Source organism: Antechinus flavipes, chromosome 1 (genome assembly GCF_016432865.1).
Source record: "Antechinus flavipes isolate AdamAnt ecotype Samford, QLD, Australia chromosome 1, AdamAnt_v2, whole genome shotgun sequence".
NCBI lineage: Eukaryota > Metazoa > Chordata > Mammalia > Dasyuromorphia > Dasyuridae > Antechinus > Antechinus flavipes.
Window position 1 is genome coordinate 646,863,473 of NC_067398.1, and position 26,473 is coordinate 646,889,945.

The 26,473-nt window shown below is 38.9% G+C and overlaps 1 protein-coding gene across 1 annotated transcript; it reads right to left on the minus strand.

Moving 5' to 3' along the window:
* Positions 1–4,231: 4,231 nt before the first annotated feature.
* PYCR3 (pyrroline-5-carboxylate reductase 3) lies at positions 4,232–26,044 on the minus strand. The gene is made up of 6 exons (XM_051971222.1): positions 24,916–26,044; positions 7,881–7,945; positions 7,043–7,222; positions 6,207–6,419; positions 5,448–5,540; positions 4,232–5,006 (listed from the first exon to the last, which is right to left on the minus strand). The coding sequence occupies exons 1-6, from the start codon at positions 25,166–25,168 to the stop codon at positions 4,824–4,826; spliced, it is 987 nt and encodes a 328-aa protein (XP_051827182.1). The 5' UTR covers positions 25,169–26,044; the 3' UTR covers positions 4,232–4,823.
* Between the last annotated feature and the right edge of the window lie 429 nt (positions 26,045–26,473).

Genomic DNA, 26,473 nt, shown 5'->3' on the forward strand with positions numbered 1-26,473 from the left:
CTTGGCCATCCTATGCTTACTAGCTGTAATCAATAAGTTATTTATAATCTGTGCTTCAATATTCCTATATGGCATAAAAAATGGAATTCTTTTATTACCTTCTGAATGTTTGATTCCCCACTTATTGTCATTCATGTTTTTGCTCAATGCTCTCTAATGCTTCTCCAGATGGTGTTGGTCAAGAGAAACAGGATAGGACTTGGGAGTTAGGAGACTTGGGATTATGTCCTAGCTCTGATCCTTATTGATGTGACTATGTAAATGAGTCTGTTTTCCTCACTTATAAAAAAGTTTAATCTTGCCTGTGATAACAGTTGTCATGAGGGCAATAGTGAGCTCTAGAAATCTGAGCTATTTGTTGACTAAGACAGTTTTCCAAATGTTTTGTAGTTTGGCTACTGTAGGACAGATCTCAGACAAGTTTGGCTCAATACAGGGAAGAATTTTTTAGCATTCAGCAAGCCTATCTGAGATGGACTGCCTGAAGAAATGGCGACCTTTGACAGTTTTAATAAAAGATCATAGATTGCAAGCTGGAAGAGATCAAGCCATTTAGTCTGATAGACCCATGGAGATTGGGACTTGCTGAAGGTCACAGATCAGACAGCCATTTGCTATAGGTATGAAGTATGTTAGGCCTTGGATCAGATAACATCTGAACTCCTCCTTCAAAGTGAAATATTATTCTCCATCTGCGAGTTAGCTACTTCCTTTGTAGGTTGTATACATCTCTCAATCCTTACAAAAGGAGTTTTTGAACTGGCAGATGAAGAAAAGTCCAGGTGAGGGCAAAGCTGATACAGAAAGCCGAGATCAAAGGACTGCATCTTTTTTTTTTTTTTAATCTATTAAATCATGAGAGGGTGGAAGTAGACAATTTAAAAGGTCCTTTTAGCTATATGATTCCAAGATCCTATGTTCTTCTGCTTAAACCCCCTCACTTTTAGATGCCTCGCTTTTAAAGTAATGCTGACAAACTGGACTACCTCTAGAGACAGATAACTCAAATGAGTAAAGGACCAGAGGCCATGTTATGCAAGGATTGTTTGAAATTACAAGAATGGTAAGGCTGGAGCAAAGAGAACTTAAGGGACATGATAGTTCTCTGCAAGTGTTTGGGGGAAAATGCTGTTTTGAGGAAGATAAGCTTATTCTGTGTAGCTACTGAAGATGCAGCAATGATTTATGGGAAAAAATTATTAGTTGGAAATGCTCAGCTTGGACTAATGAAGGAATTTCCAATCATTGGGACTATCCCACAACAATAGAATAGACTGTCTCAAGTATTTAAACTCATTAGAAATGTTTATTCAGAAAAGTCAAAATGATAATGTGATTCACATTATGTAAAGATTAGTGAGCTCCATTTCTATTTGAATTTGACATCATTGTTGCAGAGAAATTGCCTACTTCTATCTGGAGAAGGAGTTTCCTCACTAGGGAGTTCCCCTAGACAAATGAAATAAGCCCAGTTCCTATTCCTATCCTTTTCCACGAAGGAAGCACAATTAATATTAACAAATATCAAACCACTTATCAAACCACTCCTTTGGGTTTCTTCTCCAAACCAAAAAATTCTTACACTTACCATATTTCCTTTTTTTGCACTCACTTCCTTTACCTTGTCATACTTTTTCTTGTATTTCATTTTATCCAGTTCCAGCAAGAATTATCCCAGGAGTTCCAAGGAGCATGAAGTCATATATTAGCTGTCCCCAATTCTTCAAGATTTTTATGGGGATTTCTTGGAAAACATACTGAAGTGTTTTGCCATTCCCTCTCCAAGGTCTCCATTTTACAGTTGAGGAAACTGAGGGAGAGGTTAAAAGACTTACCCAGGTAGTTACACTAGTGTCTGAAGCTGGATTTGAACTTGGGTCCCCATGCCTAGTACTCTATCAACTGTGCCACATAGTTGCCTCCAAATAAAGCACTACATATACTGTGTCATCTTATTTCACATCATATTCTCACCTAGCCCAAAGTGAGCAATGGGATGAAAACTGGTCATTCCTCATCATTCATTCATTATTCCTCATTCCTCATTATTCATATCCACTTTAGGGACAGAGGATAGAGCTGGAAGAAGAGATTCTAAAGCTAGAGGGCTATTAATTTTTTTAAAAAAATTTTGATAACTACATTTCAAAATAATTGATTTTCTTTATAAAGTTATTCATTTTATGCATTTAAAAACATTATTCTGGAGAGGAGCACAGGCTTCACCAGACTGCCAAAGGGATCCATGATACCAAAAAAAAGAGGGAGTTTTAGAACCTCTAATCTAGTCCAGTCCTTTTTACGAATGAGGAAACTGGGGCCCAGAGAAGTGACTTGCCCAACTAAGTTGAAAGCTAGAAAGTAGAATGATTTATCTTCTAGCTACAAAATCTTTCCTAGGCCTCAGTGTCTCAGAACTACAGTTTTGCCCAACTGATAGCCAATAGCTCCATTCTCAGTTTGTACTACTTTCTTACAGGCTTGATTTGTGGATTTGCTATGGCAATATGTTTAAGCTGCTGGCTAAAGTTAGGGGCTGAGATTCCTCCGTCAAGTACTGCGACACAAAGTTGACTCCATTAGTTTCTCTGGTCAAAAGATAAAACAGTTCATGGCCAGACAGAATTTGGATCTGAATGTTGGTCTCAGAATGTAATCCAGAGCTCTTTGCACCAATAGAACCCTGAGACTGCACAAGATTTGAGTTCAAATTCTGGTTTTGACATTGGCTGTTTGACATTTGGCAAATAATTGTAAAATGGGGATAATAACACTTGCATTGTCAGTCTGACATAGTAGCACACAGGAAGTGCTTTCCCAACCTAAAAATATGGAAATAAAAAGTTTTCTTTCCCAATCTTCAACATGCACTGAACTTCACCCTTAACTGAGAAATAGAGAGGTTCTCACCTGCTGCCTTTTTCAATGCAACCAGTGATTAATGATTAATGAAGTCATATGTTTAGTTCCATGTTATTCAGTAATTTTTTTCAGTAAAGAGGTTAAAAGCAGAGCACGTTACCAATTTAAAGATACAAAGCTGGACATACATTTTGTACAAGAATGTCAGAAGCTTAACAGATCTTAACAAGTTAGAATGATGGGACAAATATAAGATTGCATGTAGTCTTACATTTAGATTTTTAAAATTCAATAGAATTGGGGAGAAATGACTAGACAGCAGTTTGTATGAAAAAAATCAGGATTTTAGTAGACTGCAAGCTCAATACGAGTGAGCAATGAAAATTCTAACTCAAATTTAAGCTATGTTAACACTAATACGTGGCCAAAAATAATATAAAGGAAAAATAAAGTGCTAAACATTTTACAAATATTCCATTTGGTCCTCACAATGGGAGTTAGGTGCTTTTATTATCCCCATTTCACAGATGGGGAAACTAAGGCAAACAGCAATTTAAGTGACACCCACAGAGTTGGTATCTAAGGGCCAGATTTGAACTCAAGTCCTCCTTGATTCCAAGCCTAGCACTCTTATCCATTGCTTCACCAACTGCCTCAAAATAGTAACAGTTCTGTTATACCCAACCTTGGTCTGAACCTATCTCGAATATTAGATTCAATTCAAACACAGATTTCAGGAAGGATATTTACTATGGCATGTTCAGAAAATATTAACTGGTATGCTTAGAGAGGATGCTGTACTAGGACCAATTCAAAGAACTGAAGATGGGGAAAGAAAGAAAACTTGGAGGAAATGGTGAGGAATGATGCTATCTTCCAAGTATACGAGTAAGGTGGGAAGTTAGATTTGCTCTTAAGACTGAAGGCACAACTAAGAGATATGAGTGGTTATTGCAGAGGCAGATTTTGACTCAAGAAACAAAGATTCCAATTAGTAAAAAAGCTGGAAAAAACCTTTTAGCTCATCTAGTCCAGTTTTATAGGAAAGAAAGCATAAGTGATAACTTGTCTAAGATCACATGGTTAATAGCAAATGGAAGAAATCAGGATATAACCCAGGTTATTTGACCCTTAGACCATTTCTTTTTCCATAACTATATGTACTTAAAAAGCAAAAACTACAGGACAAATTCTTGTTGTAAATACAAGTTGGAAGGGACCTCAGAAATCACCTAGTCCAACCACTGATAATTTTAAAAGGAGCTTGACCCTTTTGGAAGGTGCCCCAGTAGGTCTAGAAACTGAGAAACCCTCCTCTCCTTCCCTTGCCCAAGGCAAGTTTAGCTCCTACACAAAGCAGACAAACAAATCAGAAGCAACAAGACCCATGGAGCTTTATTAAGGTGATTGTGCCTCGAAATTTCCTGGGTGGAGATGAAAAAAACTGAGGCTTGAGCTGTAGTAGGCTGAGCCAACATAAAATCAAGTGGTGCATAAACTTGGGGATCTTTTTGTTTCCTGCCTGTTTGGAAAGATCCTGGGGAAGCAGGGTTTGGAATGTAAAGGGCTGAGCTACTATCCTCTCCCACTAGATCCTTGGGAGGGATCCCAATCCGGAATTCATTTTGCCCCACACAAAATCTATGAGCAGAGTGGGGCAAGTCTAGTGAGAGAGAAAGGGAAAGCTGTCCTCCCAGTATGTGTCCATACATATCCCAGGATGGAGAGGATGTGCCTAAAAGCAGATCAACCTGGAGTCCTTGTGTAGGGACACAAGGAATGATTAGGGTACACTTCAAGGAAAGGGTCCTGTGCCCAGGGAAGAAAGATGCCAGCTGGTTTGAGCAGGAGATTTCTGCCCACAGCTGAGAGGTCTCTCCCTTCACCCACACTGTTAGCTCTTGCAACCTCCAGGGAGGAGGAGCAAGACTGGGGAAGGAGATGGCTGGTGCCCAGGATCCCTACTGCTTATTCAGCTCCTGTGCCCGGCGGGTGGCAGCTTCCACGGCGTTCATTGCAGCAGCTCGTAATCCACCCTGCTCCAAGGCATGGAGCCCATAGATGGTGGTTCCCCCAGGGGTGCACACTTCAGATCGAAGCTGCGCAGGATGCTGTCCACTTTGTAAAAGCAATTTGGCTGCACCCTATAAGGAGAGGCCCTGGTTAGAATGTGATAAAAGACCCTGATTTGGCAACAATCTGATGAATTAGTCACTGCCTTCCTCACTCTCTGCTAACTTTTGCAGTTATACCCTCACCACTTTAACCCATTTTACTTGAATGCAATTAACTGAGTTGCTAGTATGTGTAGGAAAGTGCCATGTTGTATATTGGGACCTTCTCTCTCTTCTGACAAATGCAGCTTACTCTATGCTTTCCTTCTCCATTTTCATCAACTGACCATTTCTACTTGTCTATTGGGACAAGAGGAATCTCACCTTTGGGGCTGTGAGCTTTACTCTTAAGATTATTTCTCCCTTTTTTATTTCCAGCCTTTGGTAGGGACTTAGAACTATAGGAGGAATTTTCTGGGCAAAAAGAAAACTATAGATGAAGTCCTGGTCAAGCTGCTAAAACAAACTTACCAGAAGTGTTTGGGCAGCAATTTGATGAGCCAGGCCACTTGGCATTCCCAATTTGATGGCACCTTCTGCCAGAGCCTCGGAGAACATGCAAACCTGTACAATAATGACAGGGATAGATGCTTATTATATAAGCCAAAGATTTCAAAATCCAACACAGAAGTTTAAGATCCTTCTGGCATGAGTTTACAGCTCACAGTGAACCCTCTGCCTGCCAATGCCTCTAATTACAAATGCCATCTACTTATCAAATCAGGAGATTTAAAGAGATATAAGGAACCTTAGGGATCACTTAACCTATTAACCTTCATGTTACAAGAGAAAGAAGCCAAGGCCAAAGAGATGATTTATTTTCTCCCTTTTTATCCTTAGAACACAGTACCTGGCCCACACATCTATACTTAAAAAATGCTTGCTAGGCACATAAAGGCGGTAGAGACATGAGCAAGTCTCTTAAAGTTACAATTCAAACCCATACCTTAATGTCCACTATTCTGTGTTCTTTTGGCCAATAAGATCCAGATCCTTAATCACAGCTAAATAAGCTTAGCACTTTTGGAAAGAGATTGGCTTGAAAGTGTTATTAGGCAATGCCAACAATCCCCCAGAGATAATCGGGAATCAATTGGGTGACATGGACAAATGGAATACTGGGGCAACTTCCACAGTTTGTGCAAGTGGGCCTGCGTGATGCAAGGGGCCTGCATTCCTTGCGGACAGAAGGAAAACCGGCCTTGCACTGGAAAGCCCTACGGCACTCACATAGGCTACGCCGCTGCCACTGAGGCCTGTGTGGATGTTGATGTAGGCCTCCGGCACCTCCTCACACAGACCACAGACAGATAAGAGCTTTTGCAGGTAGTCAGTTTCACACTTCTCAGCATGGCGGCCTCGAGCCATCACCACTGCCCCCTCCTGGACTCGGCAAGGTAGATTCGGCATGATCCGGAGCACCCTTGACTTGGGGGGAAGCAGCTGCAAAGAAAAGATAAAGAGGGCCAAAACTTTCAGACTCCAAAGTATAAGAAAAAGCCTGCTGGTCAGAAGTAACCACCCAGGTCCTTAACAAAGAACACCCTCTCCTCTCCTCCGCTAGGCAGTCATCCAGCCTCTGCCCAAAGGCCCACAGTGTGGGGCGAACCACACTTTCCAAGATGGCCGGCTCCGCTGCTGGACAGCCTTGGGAGAAAACAAGTGCATTGAAAGCTAACTCAGGACAAAGTGGCTTCAGATCAACTTAAGTGACCCCACACCAGACAGACTGAGGCACAGTCCTACCCATCCAACCTCTGGGGAAAATCATTACAGCTCCCTCCTTCTGTGAATTCTCTGCTACAGGCAGCCATCAGGGCCTTGTTGTGATGGAGAGTGCGGTGTGTGATGCTCCATTCTCTCCCCTCTGGCTTGGAGGCCTCGCGGTCTGTCCGCAGCCAGACATGAACAGTGGAAACAGAGGGGGAAGGAGCCTGTCTCAGGGCTAAAGCCATTTCTAGAGGCCAAGGGCAAAACAAAGCACAGGACTATGGTCTTCATGCTGCAAAGCTGTGGGGAAGGAGGAAGGGGAAGCTGTCTTGGGGAAAAAAGCTCAGAACACTTACCTTCTCCAAGGTGTGCAGAGACACACCAGCAGCCACTGAGACAAGGACGTGCTTCCTGGTGACAACAGGAGAAACTTCAGCTAGCACCATAGGCAGGATGTGGGGCTTGGTGGCAAAAAAAACTATGGAGCAGTTCTGAAGTACTTCGATATTAGAATGAGTTGTTTTACAGCCCAGATTCTGTGACAAAGATGAAAATCAGCTGACGTTTTTATAGTGCCTTTAACTTTAAAATATTCTAGTTATAGTAATATAATAACAATATAGTAATTATTTACTAAATACTTATTTGATCTCATATGAACTCAGCAACTTAAGAAAGGTTGGGCAATTTGATCATGGGAACAGTGTGTTAACGGTGACTGAATCCCAGTCTTTCTGACTCGTAAGTCCTATCCACTACATGACACTGCCATGCAGACTGGTCAATTGCAATTGATTGATTATGGGGGAAGATTAGATTCAAAGACCTTTAGGTCTTTCCAGTGCATTGAGAATGGCAAGGAGGTATTTCTGTGCCATTCCTTCTTTGAACTGAGAGCTACGATTTAAGTTTCTAACTATAATAAAGGAAATATCTTCAATTATTAAGTATCCTGATGTTCTGATATGAGCATCAGTAACAAATTTCTCCTACTCACAGACCTGACCCAACTTCCTGATACAAGGCTTCACATAAGGAAGACTAAACATATAAATGAAAATCAGAATCCCCAGGGAGCCTGTGCTTCTACTTAGAAACAAGCTACAATGAATTTTTTGGGGGACCAGGGCCCCCAAATTAAACAAGGCCAATCTCCTCCTACTACATCAACTTTCCCCAGAGCCTTTAACTCACCTGAAAATGCCACAGGTTCTTGTCTGATGGAGCACTGGCCATTACGTTGTTAGCTTCCACTTTTCCTGGAAAAAGAGAGTAAAAGCCAGAGAAGAAAGCAGTGAGGCAGGCTGGTCTCTGCTGGATTTATCTGAAGCACAGTTGAGATTCTATCTCACACTGGTGACATGAAATGAGCTCTGAACTACACCTAGTTGAAAGACTTGGTTTTAGTTGAGACTCGGCTGCCAACTGTTTAACTCAGGATAAGGTCTTTCCCTTGCTTGACCTGTTTCGTTCTATTCAAAATGAGGAAGAGTTGGGGAAAGCAGCCCAAATCACCTGGAGACTTGGTTTGAGTTCCACCTCTGCTATTTGCCAGTGACCAGGGACAAGTCACTAAATCTATCTTCAATATCCTTATTTTCATCTATAAAAAAAGAGCACCTATCCTCACAAGCTTTTTGGGAGGCACAAAAAAAGACAATGGATTTAAGAAAAGAAGATTTAAATGAAGAAAATGGAGTGGATCTCCACCTTCCAGTTCCATCTAGCTCTAAAAATGATGTGGCTTTGTCATAAAAGCCTGGGATGAGGCTGTTAGAAGCACTGGCTCAGTTAAGAAAACTTAAACTATCCCTGCTACCAGTCTGTTTCCTCTGGCTTTGGAAGATATGTTGGGAAGGATTATTATGCCCTGCAAAACCTTTACCAAATGTAAAAGTATTCTGAAAATGCTAAATGATCATCATTTATTGATTCTCTCACAAACTCCAAGATAGCCATAAATGTTTTTTTTCTTTTTAAAAATTTCTGAACTTATCAAACAAAATAAGCATAGTAAGAGAATTGATACACATCAAACTAAATCCGTTATGTAGCAATTGCTTTTATTTACAAAGATGTAATAAATTCAACATGTACCTTTCAGAACTTGTCTGTGATTCCTTCTTGCCCTTTTGTTCTCATTTGCAGGGAGGGGAGGTGAAGGGAAGGTCTTTCCTTAACCACATTACCATTCAACCTCTATTCTGATCAAGAACTGTTAGTTACTTCCTCAAATTATAGACAGCAGTAATGCTAGCTATAGACAGCTAGCATACTGACTTTGAAGTGAAGGCCAGAATTTCAAAATGCCTCTTATCACTTACTAGTTGGGTGACACTGGCAAGTTTCCCATTTCTCTGAGATTCATGCAATTCTCTAAGACCTATGAAATCCCAGGTCTTTGCCACACATACATACAAAGGCAGGAAAAACAGCATAAAGAAGTGAGTTGACTCAATAAAGCAGTAATTTCTATTGATAGTGCTGGGAGTTGGGAATATTCCATTTCATCTGTACACAGATGTTGAAATATTCCAAGTTCAAGTTGATGTCAGTAGAAATTTACATTTTAAATTCAAGCCGAGAGGCTTTTTGCCCTCATTCCTCACATCAGCTGCTACCATATCCTATCAATTTCTTCTATGCAATATCTTTCATCCATCTGCCCTTCTGTATTATTATTACCTCATTTACCACCAGCTTTAGATCACTGCAATGACCTCTTTTTAAAAAAAATTTTAAATTTTATTCTGAACTTATCAAAGACTAAATAAAATACACATTTCCATATATATGTTATTGAACAGAAGAGGGCTTTATATATAAAGCTGTGCATCTCTACTATATATAGCTTGCTTTTTGCAAATACACTATGTTAATATGTAACTTTCAAAGTTGTCCTCAGCTCATCTGTGATTTCTTCTTTTTTCTTCTCTTTTGTTGGAGAAGGGTAAGAAGTCTTATCTTTAATCATATTTTCCCTTCCTTTTCCCTTTATATAAGAAAGAAGAAAGAAAATAAAAACAAAACTCTTGAAGCAAATATACATCGTAAAGTAACAAAATTCCATATGGTCTGTGTCCAAAAATGTATGTCTCATTCTTCATTTTGAGACCATCATCTCTTTGTCAGGAGGTCAGCAGCTTCTTCACTGGTCCACTGGAGTTATGACTGGTTAGTCATTCCTCTAGTCATTGTTTTTATGACTTTCAAAGTTGTTTTTTTCTTTCAATTTGCTGGATTTTTTTTTTTTTAACTTAACAACATTATTTTCTCTCCCTTCCTCCCATTAGGAAAACAAAATATGCAAAATCAAGCAAAACAAATTTCTACACGGGTCATGTCCAAAAAATACACCTAAATCTATAGCCTGAGGCCATTATACAGGAAGTGGGTAGCATGTTTAATTACAAGTGTTCTGTGGTCAATGAATAGATCAGTTTTTAGAGTCTTTTAAGGTTGTTTGTCTTTACAGTATTGTTATTATGTAAATTATATTGATGATTCTGCTCACTTCACTGTGTATCAGTTCATATAAGTCTTATCTGATTTTATACCAGCCTCAACAGAGTTTCCATTTTCATTCTCTTGCCACTCCAAATCATCTTTCACACTATTTCTAGAATAATCTTTTTTTCTTGGTATAAATCTATTTATATTCCTCCTCAGATCAAAGTCTTTTGAATTTAGCTTTTGTAATATAACTTTACATAATATTTTGCTAAGTGCATTCAATGGATCATAATTTCCTATAATAATTCAAATAAATGTAAGAATCTATTGATCAAAGACTCCAATAAGAATGTTAAATCAAAAGGAATTTTAATTAGGTTTTATGCTCAACCAAAAATCTCTGTTGATAACTGACAGGTAAGGTACTAGCTGCGTATAGTTCCTGGGCCCAGTTATATTAAAAACACAACACAGCCATTTAAAGAAAATTATCTCTAGAGAAGCGATCATGCCCCCTTGGGCTTCAAACAATGAAGTTTCCAAAAATCTATCCCAGGTGCCAATTTCCAAGTATATCCACAGTCAATATTCTAAACTAAAGGTTCTTCATCTGAAGTTTGTGAACTTTAAAAATTTTTTTAATATTTTAATTTTAATAAACATATTTTAATAAACATAATATTTTAATAAACACAATAATTCAATATAACTGATTTATTTTGTAATTCATTGTATTTTGTTTTATTAATTTTTTTAAAAATTGAAAAAGAATTCATAGATGGGGCTTCCCCAGACTACCAAAGGATCCAAGCCATAAAAGGGTTAAATAAGAACCTGTTTCAAATCATAAAATACCACCTGCTGGTCAATATGGAAATCTGGTTTTGTTTGCACATTTGTTGAGAGTTTCTTCTTTTTTTTTTCTAATAAGGGGAAAAGGAAGATAGGAGAAAGAAAAAAATAGTTAATTGGAAAACTAAAATTTTATTATACATTTAGGGAAAAAAACAGAAAAAAAAATAAAAAGAAAAATTGCCACTTGCTGGTACAATTTTTTAAAAAACATACTTTAGCCTGGAAGTTCATTCTAACTTCATTTTACAAATGAAAGAACTGAAAACATCTGAGTGGAAATGACCAGCCTGGGGCCAACCAATCATTGATTATTATGATAACCAATAGTTATCGCAACCAACCAATGACAGGAGTGTTTACAAATTTTACAATTTGCCTTATATACACCCAGTAGAAGCTTAGTCCTAGAAACCATGTCATATAACAATAGCTAAGTAAGGTAAGCAGTCTGCCACAGTGGGAATAGTCTTGAATTTGGGAATCAAGATATTTTTGAAGCTTGATTGAAACATGCAAGCTTTGTGATCATGAAGAAGTCACCTTTCTTTGGGTCTTTGTTACCTCATATATAAAATAATGGCTATTGTGAGCAAAGCACTTTTAGGAACCTTAAACCATTGTAGAAATATTAAGTTACTGTAAATATTCACCAATTTGATTCAGGATGGGAATAGCATTGCTATGTCTTTACAGAGTGTTCAAATGTTGGGATTAAAGTAGTCTAAAACAGAAAGACAATGTCATGGGATGGAAAGTGGCCTTAGAAGTCACACGATTTTCATCTGAATCCCTCTACCTATGGGATGATGGAAAAATCAGGTGATCTGTCAAATGTAAAAATGAAATACCATCTTTCTGTACTTCACAGACATGAGTAAGGATTGGATAATCTTTTGAATATCCTACAGCACTAAAAAAAGTGAATTCTTGATGATAACAATGATTTAACTTTATCTGTTTAATGTTATCTCCTCAAAGAGACTATGAACTAGCATCTAGAGATTATGGACAAGTATCTCCTATGCTTTAATTTCCTCAACAACTAGCATGATACCTTGTCCATATTTTTTGAAGATTTTATCAATTTGTTTTATCATAAAGTTATTAACAAATATCCTTTCTTTTCCTCACCACAGTCATTCCATATGACAACCATATGACAAACAGTATTTTCTTTACAGAGGGGGGAAAAAGTCAGCACAATTGACTGATAGAATGAAAAAAACTGCAAATATGTGCAATGTGTAACACCTGGACCTCCTAACACTGTTTTCTGATCTCTCTTCATTCCGGTTTCTGCTTGAGCATTATATTCTTTCCATTTATATTGTTGGAGTCACTAAATGTGTTCTTGGATCAGCTTCACTCTGCAAGAGCTTATATGTCTGTCCATGATTGTCTATATTCATCAAACTCATCATTTCTTAGAGAGCAGTAATATTCCATTACATTCACATGCCACAATTTGTTTAGCCATTCCTAAGTTGCTGGGCATCTACTTTGTTTCCAATTCTTAGTTATCACAAGTACTACCATAAATATTTTGGAAGACATGGGGACTTTTCCTTACTGATGGCTTCCTTTAGCAATGAATATCTCTTGAAGAGATTCAAAGTTTCTGGTATGATCCTCTTTTTTGGTTGTAGTTTTATTATGGCAATGCTCATTTTATTTGATGTTCATTAACATCATAATAAAAATATATGATTCAAAGTAATTCAATACTTTTTTTTTTTTTTAAGACGAGTCTCAGCATTTTGGAATTATGCTTAAAAAGTTATCAAACTGTGCATACCCTTTGATCCAGCAGTGTTTCTACTGGGCTTATATTTATATCCCAAAGAGATGTTAAAGGAGGGAAAGGGACCCACATGTGCAAAACTGTTTGTGGCAGCCCTGTTTGTAGTGGCCAGAAACTGGAAAATGAGTGAATGCCCATCAATTGGAGAATGGCTGAATAAATTGTGGTATATGAATGTTACAGAATATTATTGTTTTATTAAAAATGATCAGCAAGATGATTTCAGAGAGGCCTGGAGAGACTTACATGAACTGATGCTGAGTGAAGTGAGTAGAACCAAGACAACATTGTACACTTCTACAACAATACTATATGAGGATCAATTCTGATGGATGTGGCCCTCCTTCAACAATGAGATGATTGATGCCATTTCCAATGATCTTGTGATGAACAGAGCCATCCACATCCAGAGAGAGCACTGTGGGAAGTGAGTATGGATCACAACATAGTATTTTCACTTCTTTTGTTATTGTTTCCTTGAATTTTCTTTTCTCATTTTTTTTTCCTTTTTGATCTGATTTTTCTTGTGCAGCAAGAAAACTGTATAAACAAATATGCCTATATTGAATTTACATATATTTACCATGTTTAACATATATTGGATTACTTGCCATCTGGGGAGGGGGTAAGGGAAAGAAGGGAATTGGAACACAAGGTTTTGCAAGAGTCATTGGTGAAAAATTATCCTTTTATATGTTTTGAAAATAAAAAACTTCAATAAAAAAACTTTTTTAAACAAAAAATAAAACTGGATCTCAGCAGGGACCACTCACAGCCCTAACTAATCCTCTATTGATTAGCCTGGGTGCTCTCACTTATTCCTTTTCTAGCAATTTCTAGTATATGTGAGTTTGTGTCTCTTTAGGCAATATAGTGGTTCTCCTTCTCCTGGAGATGCTAAATTGATTTCAAAGTTAGTATGGACATTTAATCAGTGTAGCTTACTTCATCTTAATACTCTTGGGGTCAAGAGAGCAGCTTCAACTTCCCCAGGAGCTGGGATAAGAGGTGTGCACATGCTTTCAGTAACAAACTGAAAGTCTGAGAAGCAATGTGGTATGAAAGAGCACTAATCTTGCAATGCAGTCATGCAGTGGAAAAAATGATGGATTTGGAGTCAGAAGACTTGGACCTAAATCCCTTAATTTACCAAAAAACATTATCTTGGGCAAAACACTAAACCTTTCTCCATCTCAGTCTCTTCCTCTGTTAAAAGAGGGCAATGAACTAGATGAGCTCAAAGGTCCCTCCCAACTCTAAATCTGTAACCCTATGACCTCGGGCTCTGTTATTTACTATGACACCATTTCTGTGAGCCTCAGCTTCCTTATTTTAAAAATGGGAATAATATTTGTACTAGTTACCTCACACAGTTACACTGTAAACTATAGTGTGCTACAGAGATGTGAGCTTAATTAACGCTGTTATTATCACTCAGATGCCTCACTATAAGAGCACCTACTTCCCAGGATTATTGTGAGGATGAAATAAAAGCTCTTAATCATAGAATGCCTTATTTGGTTACTAATGCATTCCTATGGGGAGCTAGGTGGTGCAATGAAAAATGTCAGGCTTGGAGTCAGAAAGACTCATTTTCATGAATTCAAATCTGGCCTCAGATACTTACTCTATGACCCTGGGCAAATCCTCATCTGTAAATTGAAAAGGAAATGTGACTTTGCAAGAAAAGAGGTCAAAAAGACTCAGACATGACTAAATGTTTTCATATATGTGAATCTAGATTGAAAGCTCCTTCAGGGCAAGAGCCATATTTTAATATTTTTGTGTTATAATTTATATACAGCACTATTTATGAGACCCTGTCTACACATAACAAGTATTTACCAGAGTACTCTCCTTTGAAACCACCCTGTAAATCCTTTCCAACTTGTAGTCACAAAACTCACTTCACAGATAAAATGTGTTTGGCTAAGTCCCCAAATCCTACAGTTTTCCCCTCTCCATGAAACCTCTCCTTGTTCTCCTAGTTATTACTATCTTCTATGACAAAATTACCTTATATCTAATTTTGTACATAGTTTCCATGGACCTACATGTCGTCTAAGAACCTCTACCAAACAAGCAAGGGTCTTTAAGGCTCAGGATAGTAAAGATTGAAAATGAAAAGAATCCGTTCTAATTTACTCTTGCCTGTTCTTCCTACTGAAGATATTGTCCAGCCAACCACAAGTCCAAAATCATTCCTGCCGCGTGCTATCTGGTGTCTCTTATTTGCTAAATGCTAAACAAAGCTGGAGAAAAATCATAAAATTATACTGACACATAATCTTAACTCAATCTGCACCACTGCTAAGCAGCCCTTTTATACTCTCCTAATTATCATTATCCCACCAACCAGAACAGCTTTTCCAAACTTCTTCATGTCTCCTCAGAATTTTCTCTCCTATGTTTTCAGCTGAGAATCTTCATATTTCACACACACACACACACACACACACACACACACACACACAAATGCATACCCTTTGACCCAGTGTCACTCCTGGATCGTATCCCAAAGAGATCACAGAGCAAAAATATTTGTAGCAGTTCTTTGTGTTGGAAATGGAAACTGAGTTGTCATGAGTTTTCAATCCATAGATACTGCTCTTTTTGCTGTTCTTAGAATAAGACACTTCCACTTCCCAATTTCATGAAGTTCTCACTGGCAGTCTCCCACAAATGGGATTCTCTACCTCCCAGCTTCCCTAGCTTACTTCAAGTCCTGCCTTCTGCAAGCAATCCTTCTCAGTCTTCCTTAATCTCAGTTCATTTTCTCTGAGACTACCTGTAATTTATCCTGCATATAGATGTTGGCATGTTATCTCCCCTATACTGTGAGTTCCTTAAGGACATGGACTATTTTTGCCTTTCTTTGTACCTCTGGTCCTTAGCAAAATGACTTTAGGTAACAGTTATAGGAATCTTGAAAAGCCATCTTGAAATTTTAAAACATAGTTTTCATTTGATATCCCAAAACTGAGCAATAAAGTCACTATTTCATTCCTCCTGGATCATTTCCTTCACTCAATGAGTTTTAAAAAAGGGGGGGAAGGGGGAATCTTTTATATTCCAATAATATCTTTTTCACTAATAAGCTGCTAATCAAAAACCAATTCAAGGTAGGTAGTACAGTGGATGAGTGTCAGACCTAGAGTCAGGAAGAACTGAGTTCAAATCTTGCTTCAGATGCTTATTAGCTATATGACCCCAGACAAGTCATTTAATCTCTTTTTGCTTCAGTGTCTTCATCTGAAAAATGGGGAGAATTAGCCCTCTATATCCTAGAATTGTTATCAAGGATCAAATGAAATAATTATAAAACACACTTAGCACAGTGCCTGGCACATAGTGAAATGTAAATGTATTTGTCAAATTATTTCTCCTTGGAGAAGAAAAAGATGTGTGTGAACAAGAGGGTTTTTTTGATAAAATTTTGGGACAATCCTTTTAATTCATTTTCTTAACAAAAGCCCCTTTATTTTTTGCTCTAACTTATTACCCACTTTTTCAAAGAAAAAGGCTTTCCCCAGAAGTCTGGAAAGGATTTTAGAGAAATATTTCTCAATTTTCTAGAGAAACTAAAAAAGAGGTTTTTAATATTTTTCCAAACTGGTCCTATCTTTTATGTGCTAGAATATGATGGTGAGAAGCTTTGTATAATATTCATTTTTTAATAGGCTGGATAACTTAAGATGATAAAACTGCTTAAGTATAAGAGGAAATAAGATTTTTCAGTCACTCGCAACTGAAAAAAAATAGTTTGAAAAAATTGATATTATCAAAAGCCAGTTAATGTCATACATGATAGTATAATTGATCCAAGACTTTTGGGCCCAAAGAACTCAGTATGTATTGTGGAAGAATGTGTTTGGGGAAAATATCTCCCCACTAAAAGTAATCTTAGAAATCAAAGAAGCAGAGATCTGTGGTTGCCCTCTGGCAAGCTAGGAAAGGACAGGCCTGATCCTGAAGGAGGCCTCCACCTAGATTTCTTGCCCCACACCAGGATATTTTGATGGCTAACCTCAGAGAAATGCATTATCCTATGGGAACAAATCTATCTTTGCCAATTCCTGAGATCCTAAAGTTCTATCCCCAAGGTTAATACATTCTTCCCCAAATCATCTAACATCCTGTCACTATTAATCTACCAAATAAGAAAAGCATCCATTTAGGTACCTGGTAATAATGTCACCCCTATACCAATGGAAAATAACAAAAGCAACTAATTATACTTTTTGTCTTATTGGGCACTATTTGGCACTATACTCAGAGCAATTATTGTCTCATTTGATTCTCAAAACAACCCTATCATTATTCCCATTTTGTAGATGAGGAAGCTGAGGTAAACAGTGTTACACAGCTAGTATAAAATATCTAGGGTGAGATCTGAGTTCAGTTCTTCCTGACTCCAGGCCTATTGTTCTATCCCCTGTATTACTTAGCTGTCCCCATATAAAACCCGGTATTACTTAGCTATCCCCATATAAAACCCTGTATGTTGGGCAAGTTGCTTTGCATGAGTTAATACTAATTAAGCTTTTTTAAAAACTAGTCTTGCCTCTAGATTTCTTGACCTCTAAGCAAATTACTGAAGGTGAGAAGAATTACTTTTCAGAATTAAGACCTCTGATTTGGAGAATTCCCTAACAGTATAAAATAGGAGGCTATGACAATTAAGAGGGTTTTGAAAAATTGCTATAAAAATAATTTATATAATGTTTGTCTGACTACGAATTATTGTGGAAGTTAAATGGATAAATTATATATTAACTGATGTACAACAGAATTTTTTACTGTCTCATTTATTAACTGCATATTGGAAAACAATGCAAAATAACAAAAAGCACTTTTACATCTTTGAATATAATGAGTTTGTCAGCTGTTATAAAACTTTATATTTAGTGTAAAGAGTTCTATTTCCAAACCTAGAACTCTCCCAGTCAGGCCACTGAAGAAAGAGACAACCTGATGAGGAACAAACTTCACTTGAAACCCTAGACCCTTAGTATTGCTGTTTCTACAGTTTAAAGACTTTTGCATTAAGCAAAGAAGGGCTAACTGAAATTGGTACCTTTCTAATTTTGACTCTACTGTGTAAAAATTTAGCATGTAATTATTTTGTTTCCAATGACTGATCTTTTCATCAGAAAAGGAAAAAATGAAAAACTTATGGAAATATGCAAAGTGCTTAAAAGCGCAAAGAATGCATGTTTTCATTAACTGTCATTTATTGTAAACGTGTTGATATTACTGTTAATTTGAGAAAAAACTGTTACTTTGCCCTAATTTGTTAACAGTGAAACTTATGATATAAAGGAGAACCTCTAAGGACTATACTTTTGATTTCCTCTTAGTTGAATCCAGGTAAAAGGGTTTAAAATATTCATACTAAGATTTGCTCACAGAGAATCTGCTTTTTCATTTCCAAACAATAGAAAGGTGAAGGCATACTGCTAGGAACATCGAGAGGGAAACCTTATAGGAATGTAGGGAAGTAGACAGCACTGTTACTCCTGTAAATTTGTTGCTGTTTCTACCTGTCCCAGACAAGTTGTTAAAGAGTCCTTTGTTGAGAAATGGATAAGGTTCCAGTATTTATCCAGAACCATAGACAACTGATGAGGAGACAGTGACGATGAAGGTGGTGATAAAGAAATATCAAATAGATCAGTGGGAGTGTGCAAGAAATAGTAAATATAGCAGTGTGAATGTTCAAGAATTAATAAGCCAACATGTTGGGATCAAAGAGTATATAAAGGGAAGTATAAAAAGACTAGAAAATGCCAGGTTGTTAGGTTTTTGATGTGTAGTTATGGGTAAATTTTCAGGATGCATTGAATTACTTTTTATTTACTTTGCATATACTTACTTATCTGTGTACATGGTATTTACCTCCAATATAATGTGAACTTGTTGAAATCTGACTGAATGGGAAATGCCCCCTACATTTGATAAGACTCAAGCTTTCTTACCTCATTTTTAGACACTGTACCTCAGAACCCCCAGCCAATGGGGAAAGAACTAGGAGAATGGGGAATAAAAAAAGGAATGCCCTTCACCTGTATGTGTCTCTAAAATGATGCTTTGTGTGTTGAGACTACACATCCTTTCTTATGAGAAAGAAATAAATTTTTTCCTACCTACTCACAGACTTCTGGTTTTTTAATGGTTGCTACTGTCCCACACAGCATTAAAAGTTTTACAAACTGGCCCTATCTTTCTAGCTTCCCCAGAAGCGAGAAACATTACTCTCTCTCTATTACTCTCCTTCTTGCCTTCTGTAGTTCAGCTAACTTGGCCCTTTTGCTTCTCTTCACACAAAACACCCCATCACCCATCTTTTTGCCTTTGCACTGGCTCTCCTTGTGTTTAGGAAGCACTCTCTCCTTTCCCCCATTAGAGGCTCTTCCTTTAAGGCTCACTTCAAGTAACATCTTCTACATGAGGGGATTATAAACATCTTTGGAAGTCTCGGGAAGCCTATGGTCTCTAATCTCTGTCTTACTCAAGTTTCTCCAGCATTATATTTTGGAGGCTCCCCAGCAAGATAATTAAAAAATGAGCAGGATTGGAGATAAAAGACTTTCAGGTCTCTGCCTTGGGCCTCAGGGTGGCTGCGGATCTGAATTCTTGGCCTGGAGAGGCCGGGTCCCCCTGAGCCTCCGGGAAAGAAAGCAGTTTCCAGCCACAACAGCCTGATGGTAGACACCCCATTTCGGCCACAGGAGAGTTAAGTCTGTCTGGGTACCTTTTGAGGTACCATCTGGTTATGTCTTAAGACCTGTTTTGTTTGGTATGCTAGCATCTGGATTCCCAAAATTATGAAATGCTGACAGGCATAAATTCTGGGAGTAGGGTCTTCTGGACGCAGGGGACCCTACCTGGGTATCTCCTAAGACACATCTGGTTCTCTGCCCACTTGGCACAACTCTGGGCATTCCAGAGAATAAATCTGGGTGTCTTTTAAAGACACCATTTGCTTAGCCTTGATTATGTGTCGAACCCGACTATTGGGGTGTCTTTTAAAGACATCATCTGGCTAAAAAAAAGGGGTCCGTTTGGATTATGGAAGGGAAGACTGGAGCAGACAACTTCCCTCAGGACTATTCTTTCCAGATAGCCCCTGGTCTGTGTTAAATATTAAATGGATGGTGGACAGCCTGTGTGATTTTTTTGTCTGTTAAATGGCTGCTAGACAGTCTCGTTGTGTTCTGTGTTCTGTGTAATTTGTTTGTTTTGTTAACTTAAGAGCTCTGTTAAATTTAAGAACAATGATTTGGGATTTGGTTATTTCAATACTGAACTCCAGCTGGAGAAAACATGTGATTAGGAATTTAAAGATGATTCTAAATTTGGAAATATATTTTACTGTGGCCTATGCAGGCTAGAATTAGTTATCTTTAAGGATAAGATCTTAAAAGAACAATAGCTTGTTATAAAATTCTGTTAACTTGCCTGAAAAGGATCATGTGCCTCTAATTAGGCAAAAGTATGTAGCAAAAGGGATCTGACTTTTCTGAAAACTTCAACTCTGGCCACGCTTAGGAAGAGTCCATTGGGAATAATGGCCACATGGGGCCAGAAAGAGAGAAACTATGCTGTTTCATTGTTTGATGAGATAGGAAAAGCAGTTTTATATTATTGGGAATTTAAAGCTATTTGTTACCTTTATTATAACATTGTAAATTATACTTTAAATTCAGCTCTCCTGGACATGTGGGTTTTATGGAATTCCACCACCCACTGTGTAAATCTTTTTTACACAGGGTAGGGATCTTTTGTAAATATTTAAACTCAGCCCCCCCATCCGCTGTTACTTCAGCTATTGGAAGATTTAGTTAACCTGGAGTGAAGTTTAGTTGGACTTCCCTCCCTGCCTTTCTTGGGGGGTGGGGGGTGGGGGTGGAGGGGGAAGGCAGTCACATGGAATTGTCTCCTTCCCCCCTCCCTCTAAACTGTTCCAGACAATTTTTTATCAAGTTATAGCTACCTGGTTCTTGGCTAAAAGTAGCAAACCATTTTGTATAAACACAAGGTTATGGTATTTGTTTAGGATTTGTTATTGGAGTTAAAATTTCTTGGGTTTCTAGTTAATATGTCACTGCATTTTTTTTTCCTCCTGTAACTAACTGATTTCTATAATCAGAGCAATGGTCAATGAGAAATTGTTAATTATGTCATACCTTGCTGTTTCCAATCTGGTTATCTGTAATCATTATATTCTAAATACTTGAGCAAATAAGTATTTAGTCTGGTCATCAATAGGTTACTAGATATTGTGTCTGGATATTCAAGGTTTTTAACTAATGAGAGAGAGAATTGTAGCAGTCCTTGTGGACCAGTCTTTCTATCTCAGACTGTTCTAAGTTTTCTTTGTTAGATTTGTTTTTATTTCTAGATTTGGTCAAATTAGAGATATATTGACTTGCTTCTGGGATCTAGATCAAGCTTTAATTGTCAACATGCCACACAATCCCCATCCCCCTCCCTGAACTGAACATCTTCGCCCATTTTCAGCAGGAAGCAGCTTTTCCTGATGTAATTTGGACTGATATGGGGGAGTGGGAAAGTGGTTGACTTGTTAGAATTCTAACTGTATTACTGTGTGTTTAAGACTTGGGATATAAATTGTTAAACTTGCGTAACTATTGCTCTTATGTTTGAGGGATTTTTAGTCTGTTTATATATATGCATATGTATATGACTTATATGTGGGATAGTTATTTGATAATTCCTTTCCGAAAGAAAAAAAAAGGGAGGAAGAAATAGGAAATTAGGGAAACTGGTGTATTTCCTTAGGCACTTCTGCCCTACTCCCTATCAGATTTAATTTTAAGCTCTTTAAACAGTTCTATTCTTTTTTACTCCTTGCTTAAATTTACTGGACTATGATTTGTTGGTTATACTTTAACTTTGAAATGCCTTATTCTGTTGGAATTGCCCTGGCAGACTCAGTTTTGGGGATTATTTTTTAGAAACAACCAGAAATTGGATACCTATCTTGGGACTGTCAATCTCTCTGACCTATTTCTCCACTCCTGTTACCCCAGACCCTTAATTAGCATTTCAGCGTACTTTAAAGGACCTTGTAGTTGATATTGGGCCTCTAAAAGTTTGGGGTTTGCCTGCCTTGGTCTAACTGTGCATAATCTGCTCAGAAATCTGATCCTTTCTGCAGCCCTGTCTGTTCCTCTGGGCAGGGACAGGTGGAGCTACTCCAAGCCTCCCCCTTATCCTCTGGAGCTGGTTGCCCCTCTGAATGGGCAGCATGACTGTCTTGAGCCCTGCTGCTCTGTAAACAGAGGCTGAGTCATGCACAAACGACCACAGATCTAACTGTCCATACACTCCCCAACTGCAGAGGATCTAACGTGATTGAAATAAAGAATTTTGTATTGCTGATTAATTCTGGGGTTATAAGGGAGAGATTTGACCTTGCCATAAGTCCTTGCATTGTTCTAGCTTTATTTTGATTTTTATTTGGTCTATTTACTTCATATAGGATCGTTCAAAATTATGGTGCTAAGACCTTCTGAGGAAGGTAATTCAAAGATTTGAATAGTTAGAAAAGAGAGAGTGTGGAATGTTGTGGCAGTTCTCTTTTGATGTCCTGACTGGTTTCCCCATAGTCTCATTTACTCTGCCTCAGGTTATATAACCTTTCCCTCTTAAATAGTTGATGAGATAAAGGTTTTATATCTTTAGGTTATAGACATTCCTTCCTGGATTCTTTGAGATGATAGTCTCTTCCAGCCCTGGGACCAACATGAATCCATGGATCCCAGTCTCTTTCTCCATTTAATAAACTATTGAATTTGTCTCTAATCTCTATCTTGCTCAGTTACTACAGCATGGGTCAGAACTGAAAAACCATTTGAAGAGGGACCAAGCATATCTGCAAAGAGCAGAATTAGAAGCAATGGAAGGAGACAAGAGGTAGATTTCAACATGGGAAAGAAAAATTTCATAGGGATATTTATTCCTAAAAGGCAGCCAGGTAGTGAAATGGATAGATTGCTATGTCAGAAGTCAAGACCACCTGAATTCAAGTACTACCCCAGACCTTTACCAGGTGTGTATCACTAGGGAAGTCACTTAATTTCAGTCTGCCTTAGTTTTTTCATTTATCAAAGGGAGATAATAATAGCACTTACCCCTCAGGAGTGTTGTGAGGAGAAAATGAAATATCTGTAAAGTGCTTTGCAAACTTTAGAGCACTGTATAAATGGTTATTGTTATTATTTATCCCTATTAAATTTTATCTAATTCCTAGCTGTGTGATCCTGGGCAAGTCTTTTTTTTTTTTTTTTTTTTTTTCCTGAGGCAATTGGGGTTATCTAGTTCCCTCGGTCATATCAAAGATGAATTTTAACATGTAAAATCTTAACATTTGAGTTTGAAAAATAAGCTTCAGAAGTACATGATGGGATATGGCTAGCCAGCAGTCCATCTATAAAAGAGTTGGGAGATTTAGTGGCCTTCCGGGAGATGTGATTAATTATAAATGCTTTGGGTTCAGTTATCATCTTTATGTAGAAGATGCCGGAATCTTTGTATCCAGTCTTAGTCTTCCTCCTGACCTTCAAACCTATTATCAAATGCTGGATTGTTAGATCAGTATTTCAAACTCGACAAGTATAAAAATGTGGTTCCCTCTTCTAAACTTCTCTAGTCCTGTTAAAAGTACCACCACCTGAGGCAACTAGGGGGTGCAGTGGATAGAGCACCAGCCCTAAAGCCAGGAGGACCTGAGTTCAAATCTCACCTCAGACACTTAACACTTCCTGGCTGTGTAACTTTGGGCAAGCCACTTAACCCCAATTGCCTCAGGAAAAAAAAAAAAAAAAGTACGGCCACCTTTCAATAACTGTGGTTTCCCAGTCTTAACTTTTCTCTCCCTCATTCATTCCCCTTATTCCAATTTCCAATTAGTTTTTAACATGTGTCCCATTCTCTTTAAACACACGGACACTATCTTTATTACAATAGCTTCCAAAATGATCGGATTCCAGGATCTGTTTCCCTTTTTCCTAACCTATCTTCTAGGTTAGGAGCGGACCTAACCTAGCTGACAGAAAAACTCTTAAAACATAGGTATTAAAAAAAAAATAAATATTACCATATATTTTTTCCCTATCCAAAAATCTTCAGAGGCTCCTTGTTACTTCTAGGATAAAATACAAACTTCTTATACTGATTATTTAAGGTCCTCCATCATTTAACTCCACTATTTTCTGGACTTACTTCATATTGTTGTTCCTTTACCTTCTCGCTAAACCACCACTAATTCCATTCCGTTGCACAGCTATCTGCCATTTCTCCTAACTCGGGCCCCTCAGAATCTCTAGCTTCCTTGAAGATCTGCTCCGATTACACCTCGCAAGGGGAAGCCTTTCTTCTTTCTTTCCTTCTCCACCCCTCCACTCCACTTGTTGTTGCTCTTTCCCTCCTCAAATTTTCTCTAATTTTCTGATCTGCATACATCTTGCGTTTTTTGCAGGAGAACGTAAACTTCTTGAGGGCTGTGACTTTCTTTTTGTTCTCCTTATTCCTAGCACAGGAGGAGACAGCAACAATAAAAAACTAGCGTGACACTGGGCTGCGGAAGGGGTTAGGGAAGGGACAAATCCACTGTACTGTGTCCAGGCACAGGAGCAGAATTCCAGTAAGAGGCACTGCAACTGAAGAGGTAAGCATCTGACCTCAATCAATTTTACTTCCTAACCATCAACTGGAGCTGTCCCCGTTGTGGTAAAATGGGCTGTCCCAGGAGGAGGGGCTTCTCACTGGCACTGGCTCAGAAAGAAGTCTTCAATCAAAGGCCACGCGGCAGTTTATTGAAGGGCTTATTGTTCTTCCAATTCTGAGAGTCTGTGATTAAGTGGGCTTTGGGAAGGAGCGGGCTTCCCCCACGCTGGAGAGAAGTTTGGTCGGATTGTCTACATCGAGTGTGTGGTCAACTGATTTCCAGATCTTCCATCCGAGGTTGGACCGACGCGCTCGGGGACCAGAAAGAGGGGTGGGGTGTGTGAGGAGGATGGAGAGTGGGGGGAGGGGAGAGAGAGGAGAATGAAACTGTAGCTCGCCCCTAGGCCCCGCTCCTGCGACCCCTACCTGACACGATGATGCCCATCGCGATAGCTTCAGCCATACGGCCTGCACCCACGAAGCCGATCTGCATCGGGGAATCCGCGGTCCAGGGTAACTGGCCCATAGATATGGAAATCGGGGGCGAGATGGTGTTAGTCGACATCGTGGAAGGCGAATTTAGAAGCGGGGTCGATGAAGCGGAAACTTTGGTGGAAGAGGCCGCCGTAGCTACTGCCACTGCTGCTGCGGCTGCTGCAGCAGCAGCTGCTCCGGCCATTACTTTCCAATCGTTAAATTGAGGCGGGGATCATAACCCCCGCTAGAGAGCCCCGCCAGGCTCCAACCGTTGCCAACCGCCGTCAACTGCTTCACCGGCCCCTCCTCTCGAGCCCTCCTATTGGTCCCGCCAGTCCCCTCCGCCGTTGCCGATTGGCTGAGTTGCTCTCCGACCCTCGGCCTCGATCACTCTTCCCTTCTCACTTTGCTGCAAAGGTCTCCACCCCCAGGCTCCGGGGATCGTTGAACATAGTCCCACCCTTTTTGCGGATTAGCTGGTTGTCCCTTTTTCTTCCGCCCTACGGGTCTCACTTTACACACTCATTTTGCCTGGTACATTGGATACGTCATTCTTAATGTCATTTTCGTAACGCCATAACCCTTCGCCTCCTGATTGGCTGAGGTCTGTATACCTGCCTCTCGGAGGGCCAAAAAAGCTCTTAACGTTTGCGGAGGTTTTGCACCCTCCTGGAAAATTCTGACGTGTCTGTTGCTGAAACTGGGATGAACTAGACTAGAAGGGAGAACAGCTGGCTGGGGAAACGGGCAGATGGATGGAGGAGGAGGAATAGGAAGAGGAAATACTACATTGGCAAAAAACGACATTGTTGAAGGGGGCGTGGAAGAACTGGTACACCCTTGCATTGCTGGCAAGAGTTGTGAGTGGATAGCGGCCAAACTAAAAAACACCTTCCCTCTCCCCCCCCCCCCCAAAAAAAAATCACTTAAATTGTGCTTGAATTTGGACCCAGTGATGTCACTAGTAGGCACGCATCCCCAAAAGGTCAAAAACTGAGGGAAAGGACCAGATGTTCAAATATAAACAGCACCCTTTGTTGTAGGAAAGAACTGGAGATAAAAGTGGGTACCTATCGGTTGGATAATGGCTGAATAAATATTACGGTATTGTGAAAAGTAAATATTTGTAAAGTTTTGTTTCCACAATGAAAAAACCTCAAATCTTGATCGTTTATAATATTGAGCCAAGTTTAGATGCCATGATAAGAAATGTCTTTAAGTCAGTAGGAATCCTTATCAGGAATGACGGGAGGATAAGGTTGTTTCCACAGATGCTGTAATTTGGCTACAAGAAAAAGGAGCTGGGGGGAAGTCAAGCCAGCGGTCTATACAATCTTAGCCAGCAGTAATTCAAAAACCATCAGACATGACAGACCTTCAAACTTTCCCTCTACTCAAACCTCCTTCTTACCCCCTCCCCCATTACAATAAATGAAATAACTTTGATCAACGCAATAAGCAATCATGACTTCAGAGGGCTGAAGTCTTTGAAGAGAGGTCAACTAGA

What these genes read in the sequence shown, in the direction of transcription:
- PYCR3 (XM_051971222.1), bottom strand. Translation starts at nt 25,168, where the DNA reads ATGGCCGGAGCAGCTGCTGCTGCAGCAGCCGCAGCAGCAGTGGCAGTA. An exon ending in CTCTGCACACCTTGGAGAAG is followed by an intron (nt 6,420 to 7,042) that starts GTAAGTGTTCTG and finishes TTTTCTTTGCAG; the next exon opens with CTGCTTCCCCCCAAGTCAAG. An exon ending in TTGCTGCCCAAACACTTCTG is followed by an intron (nt 5,007 to 5,447) that starts GTAAGTTTGTTT and finishes CTCTCCTTATAG; the next exon opens with GGTGCAGCCAAATTGCTTTT.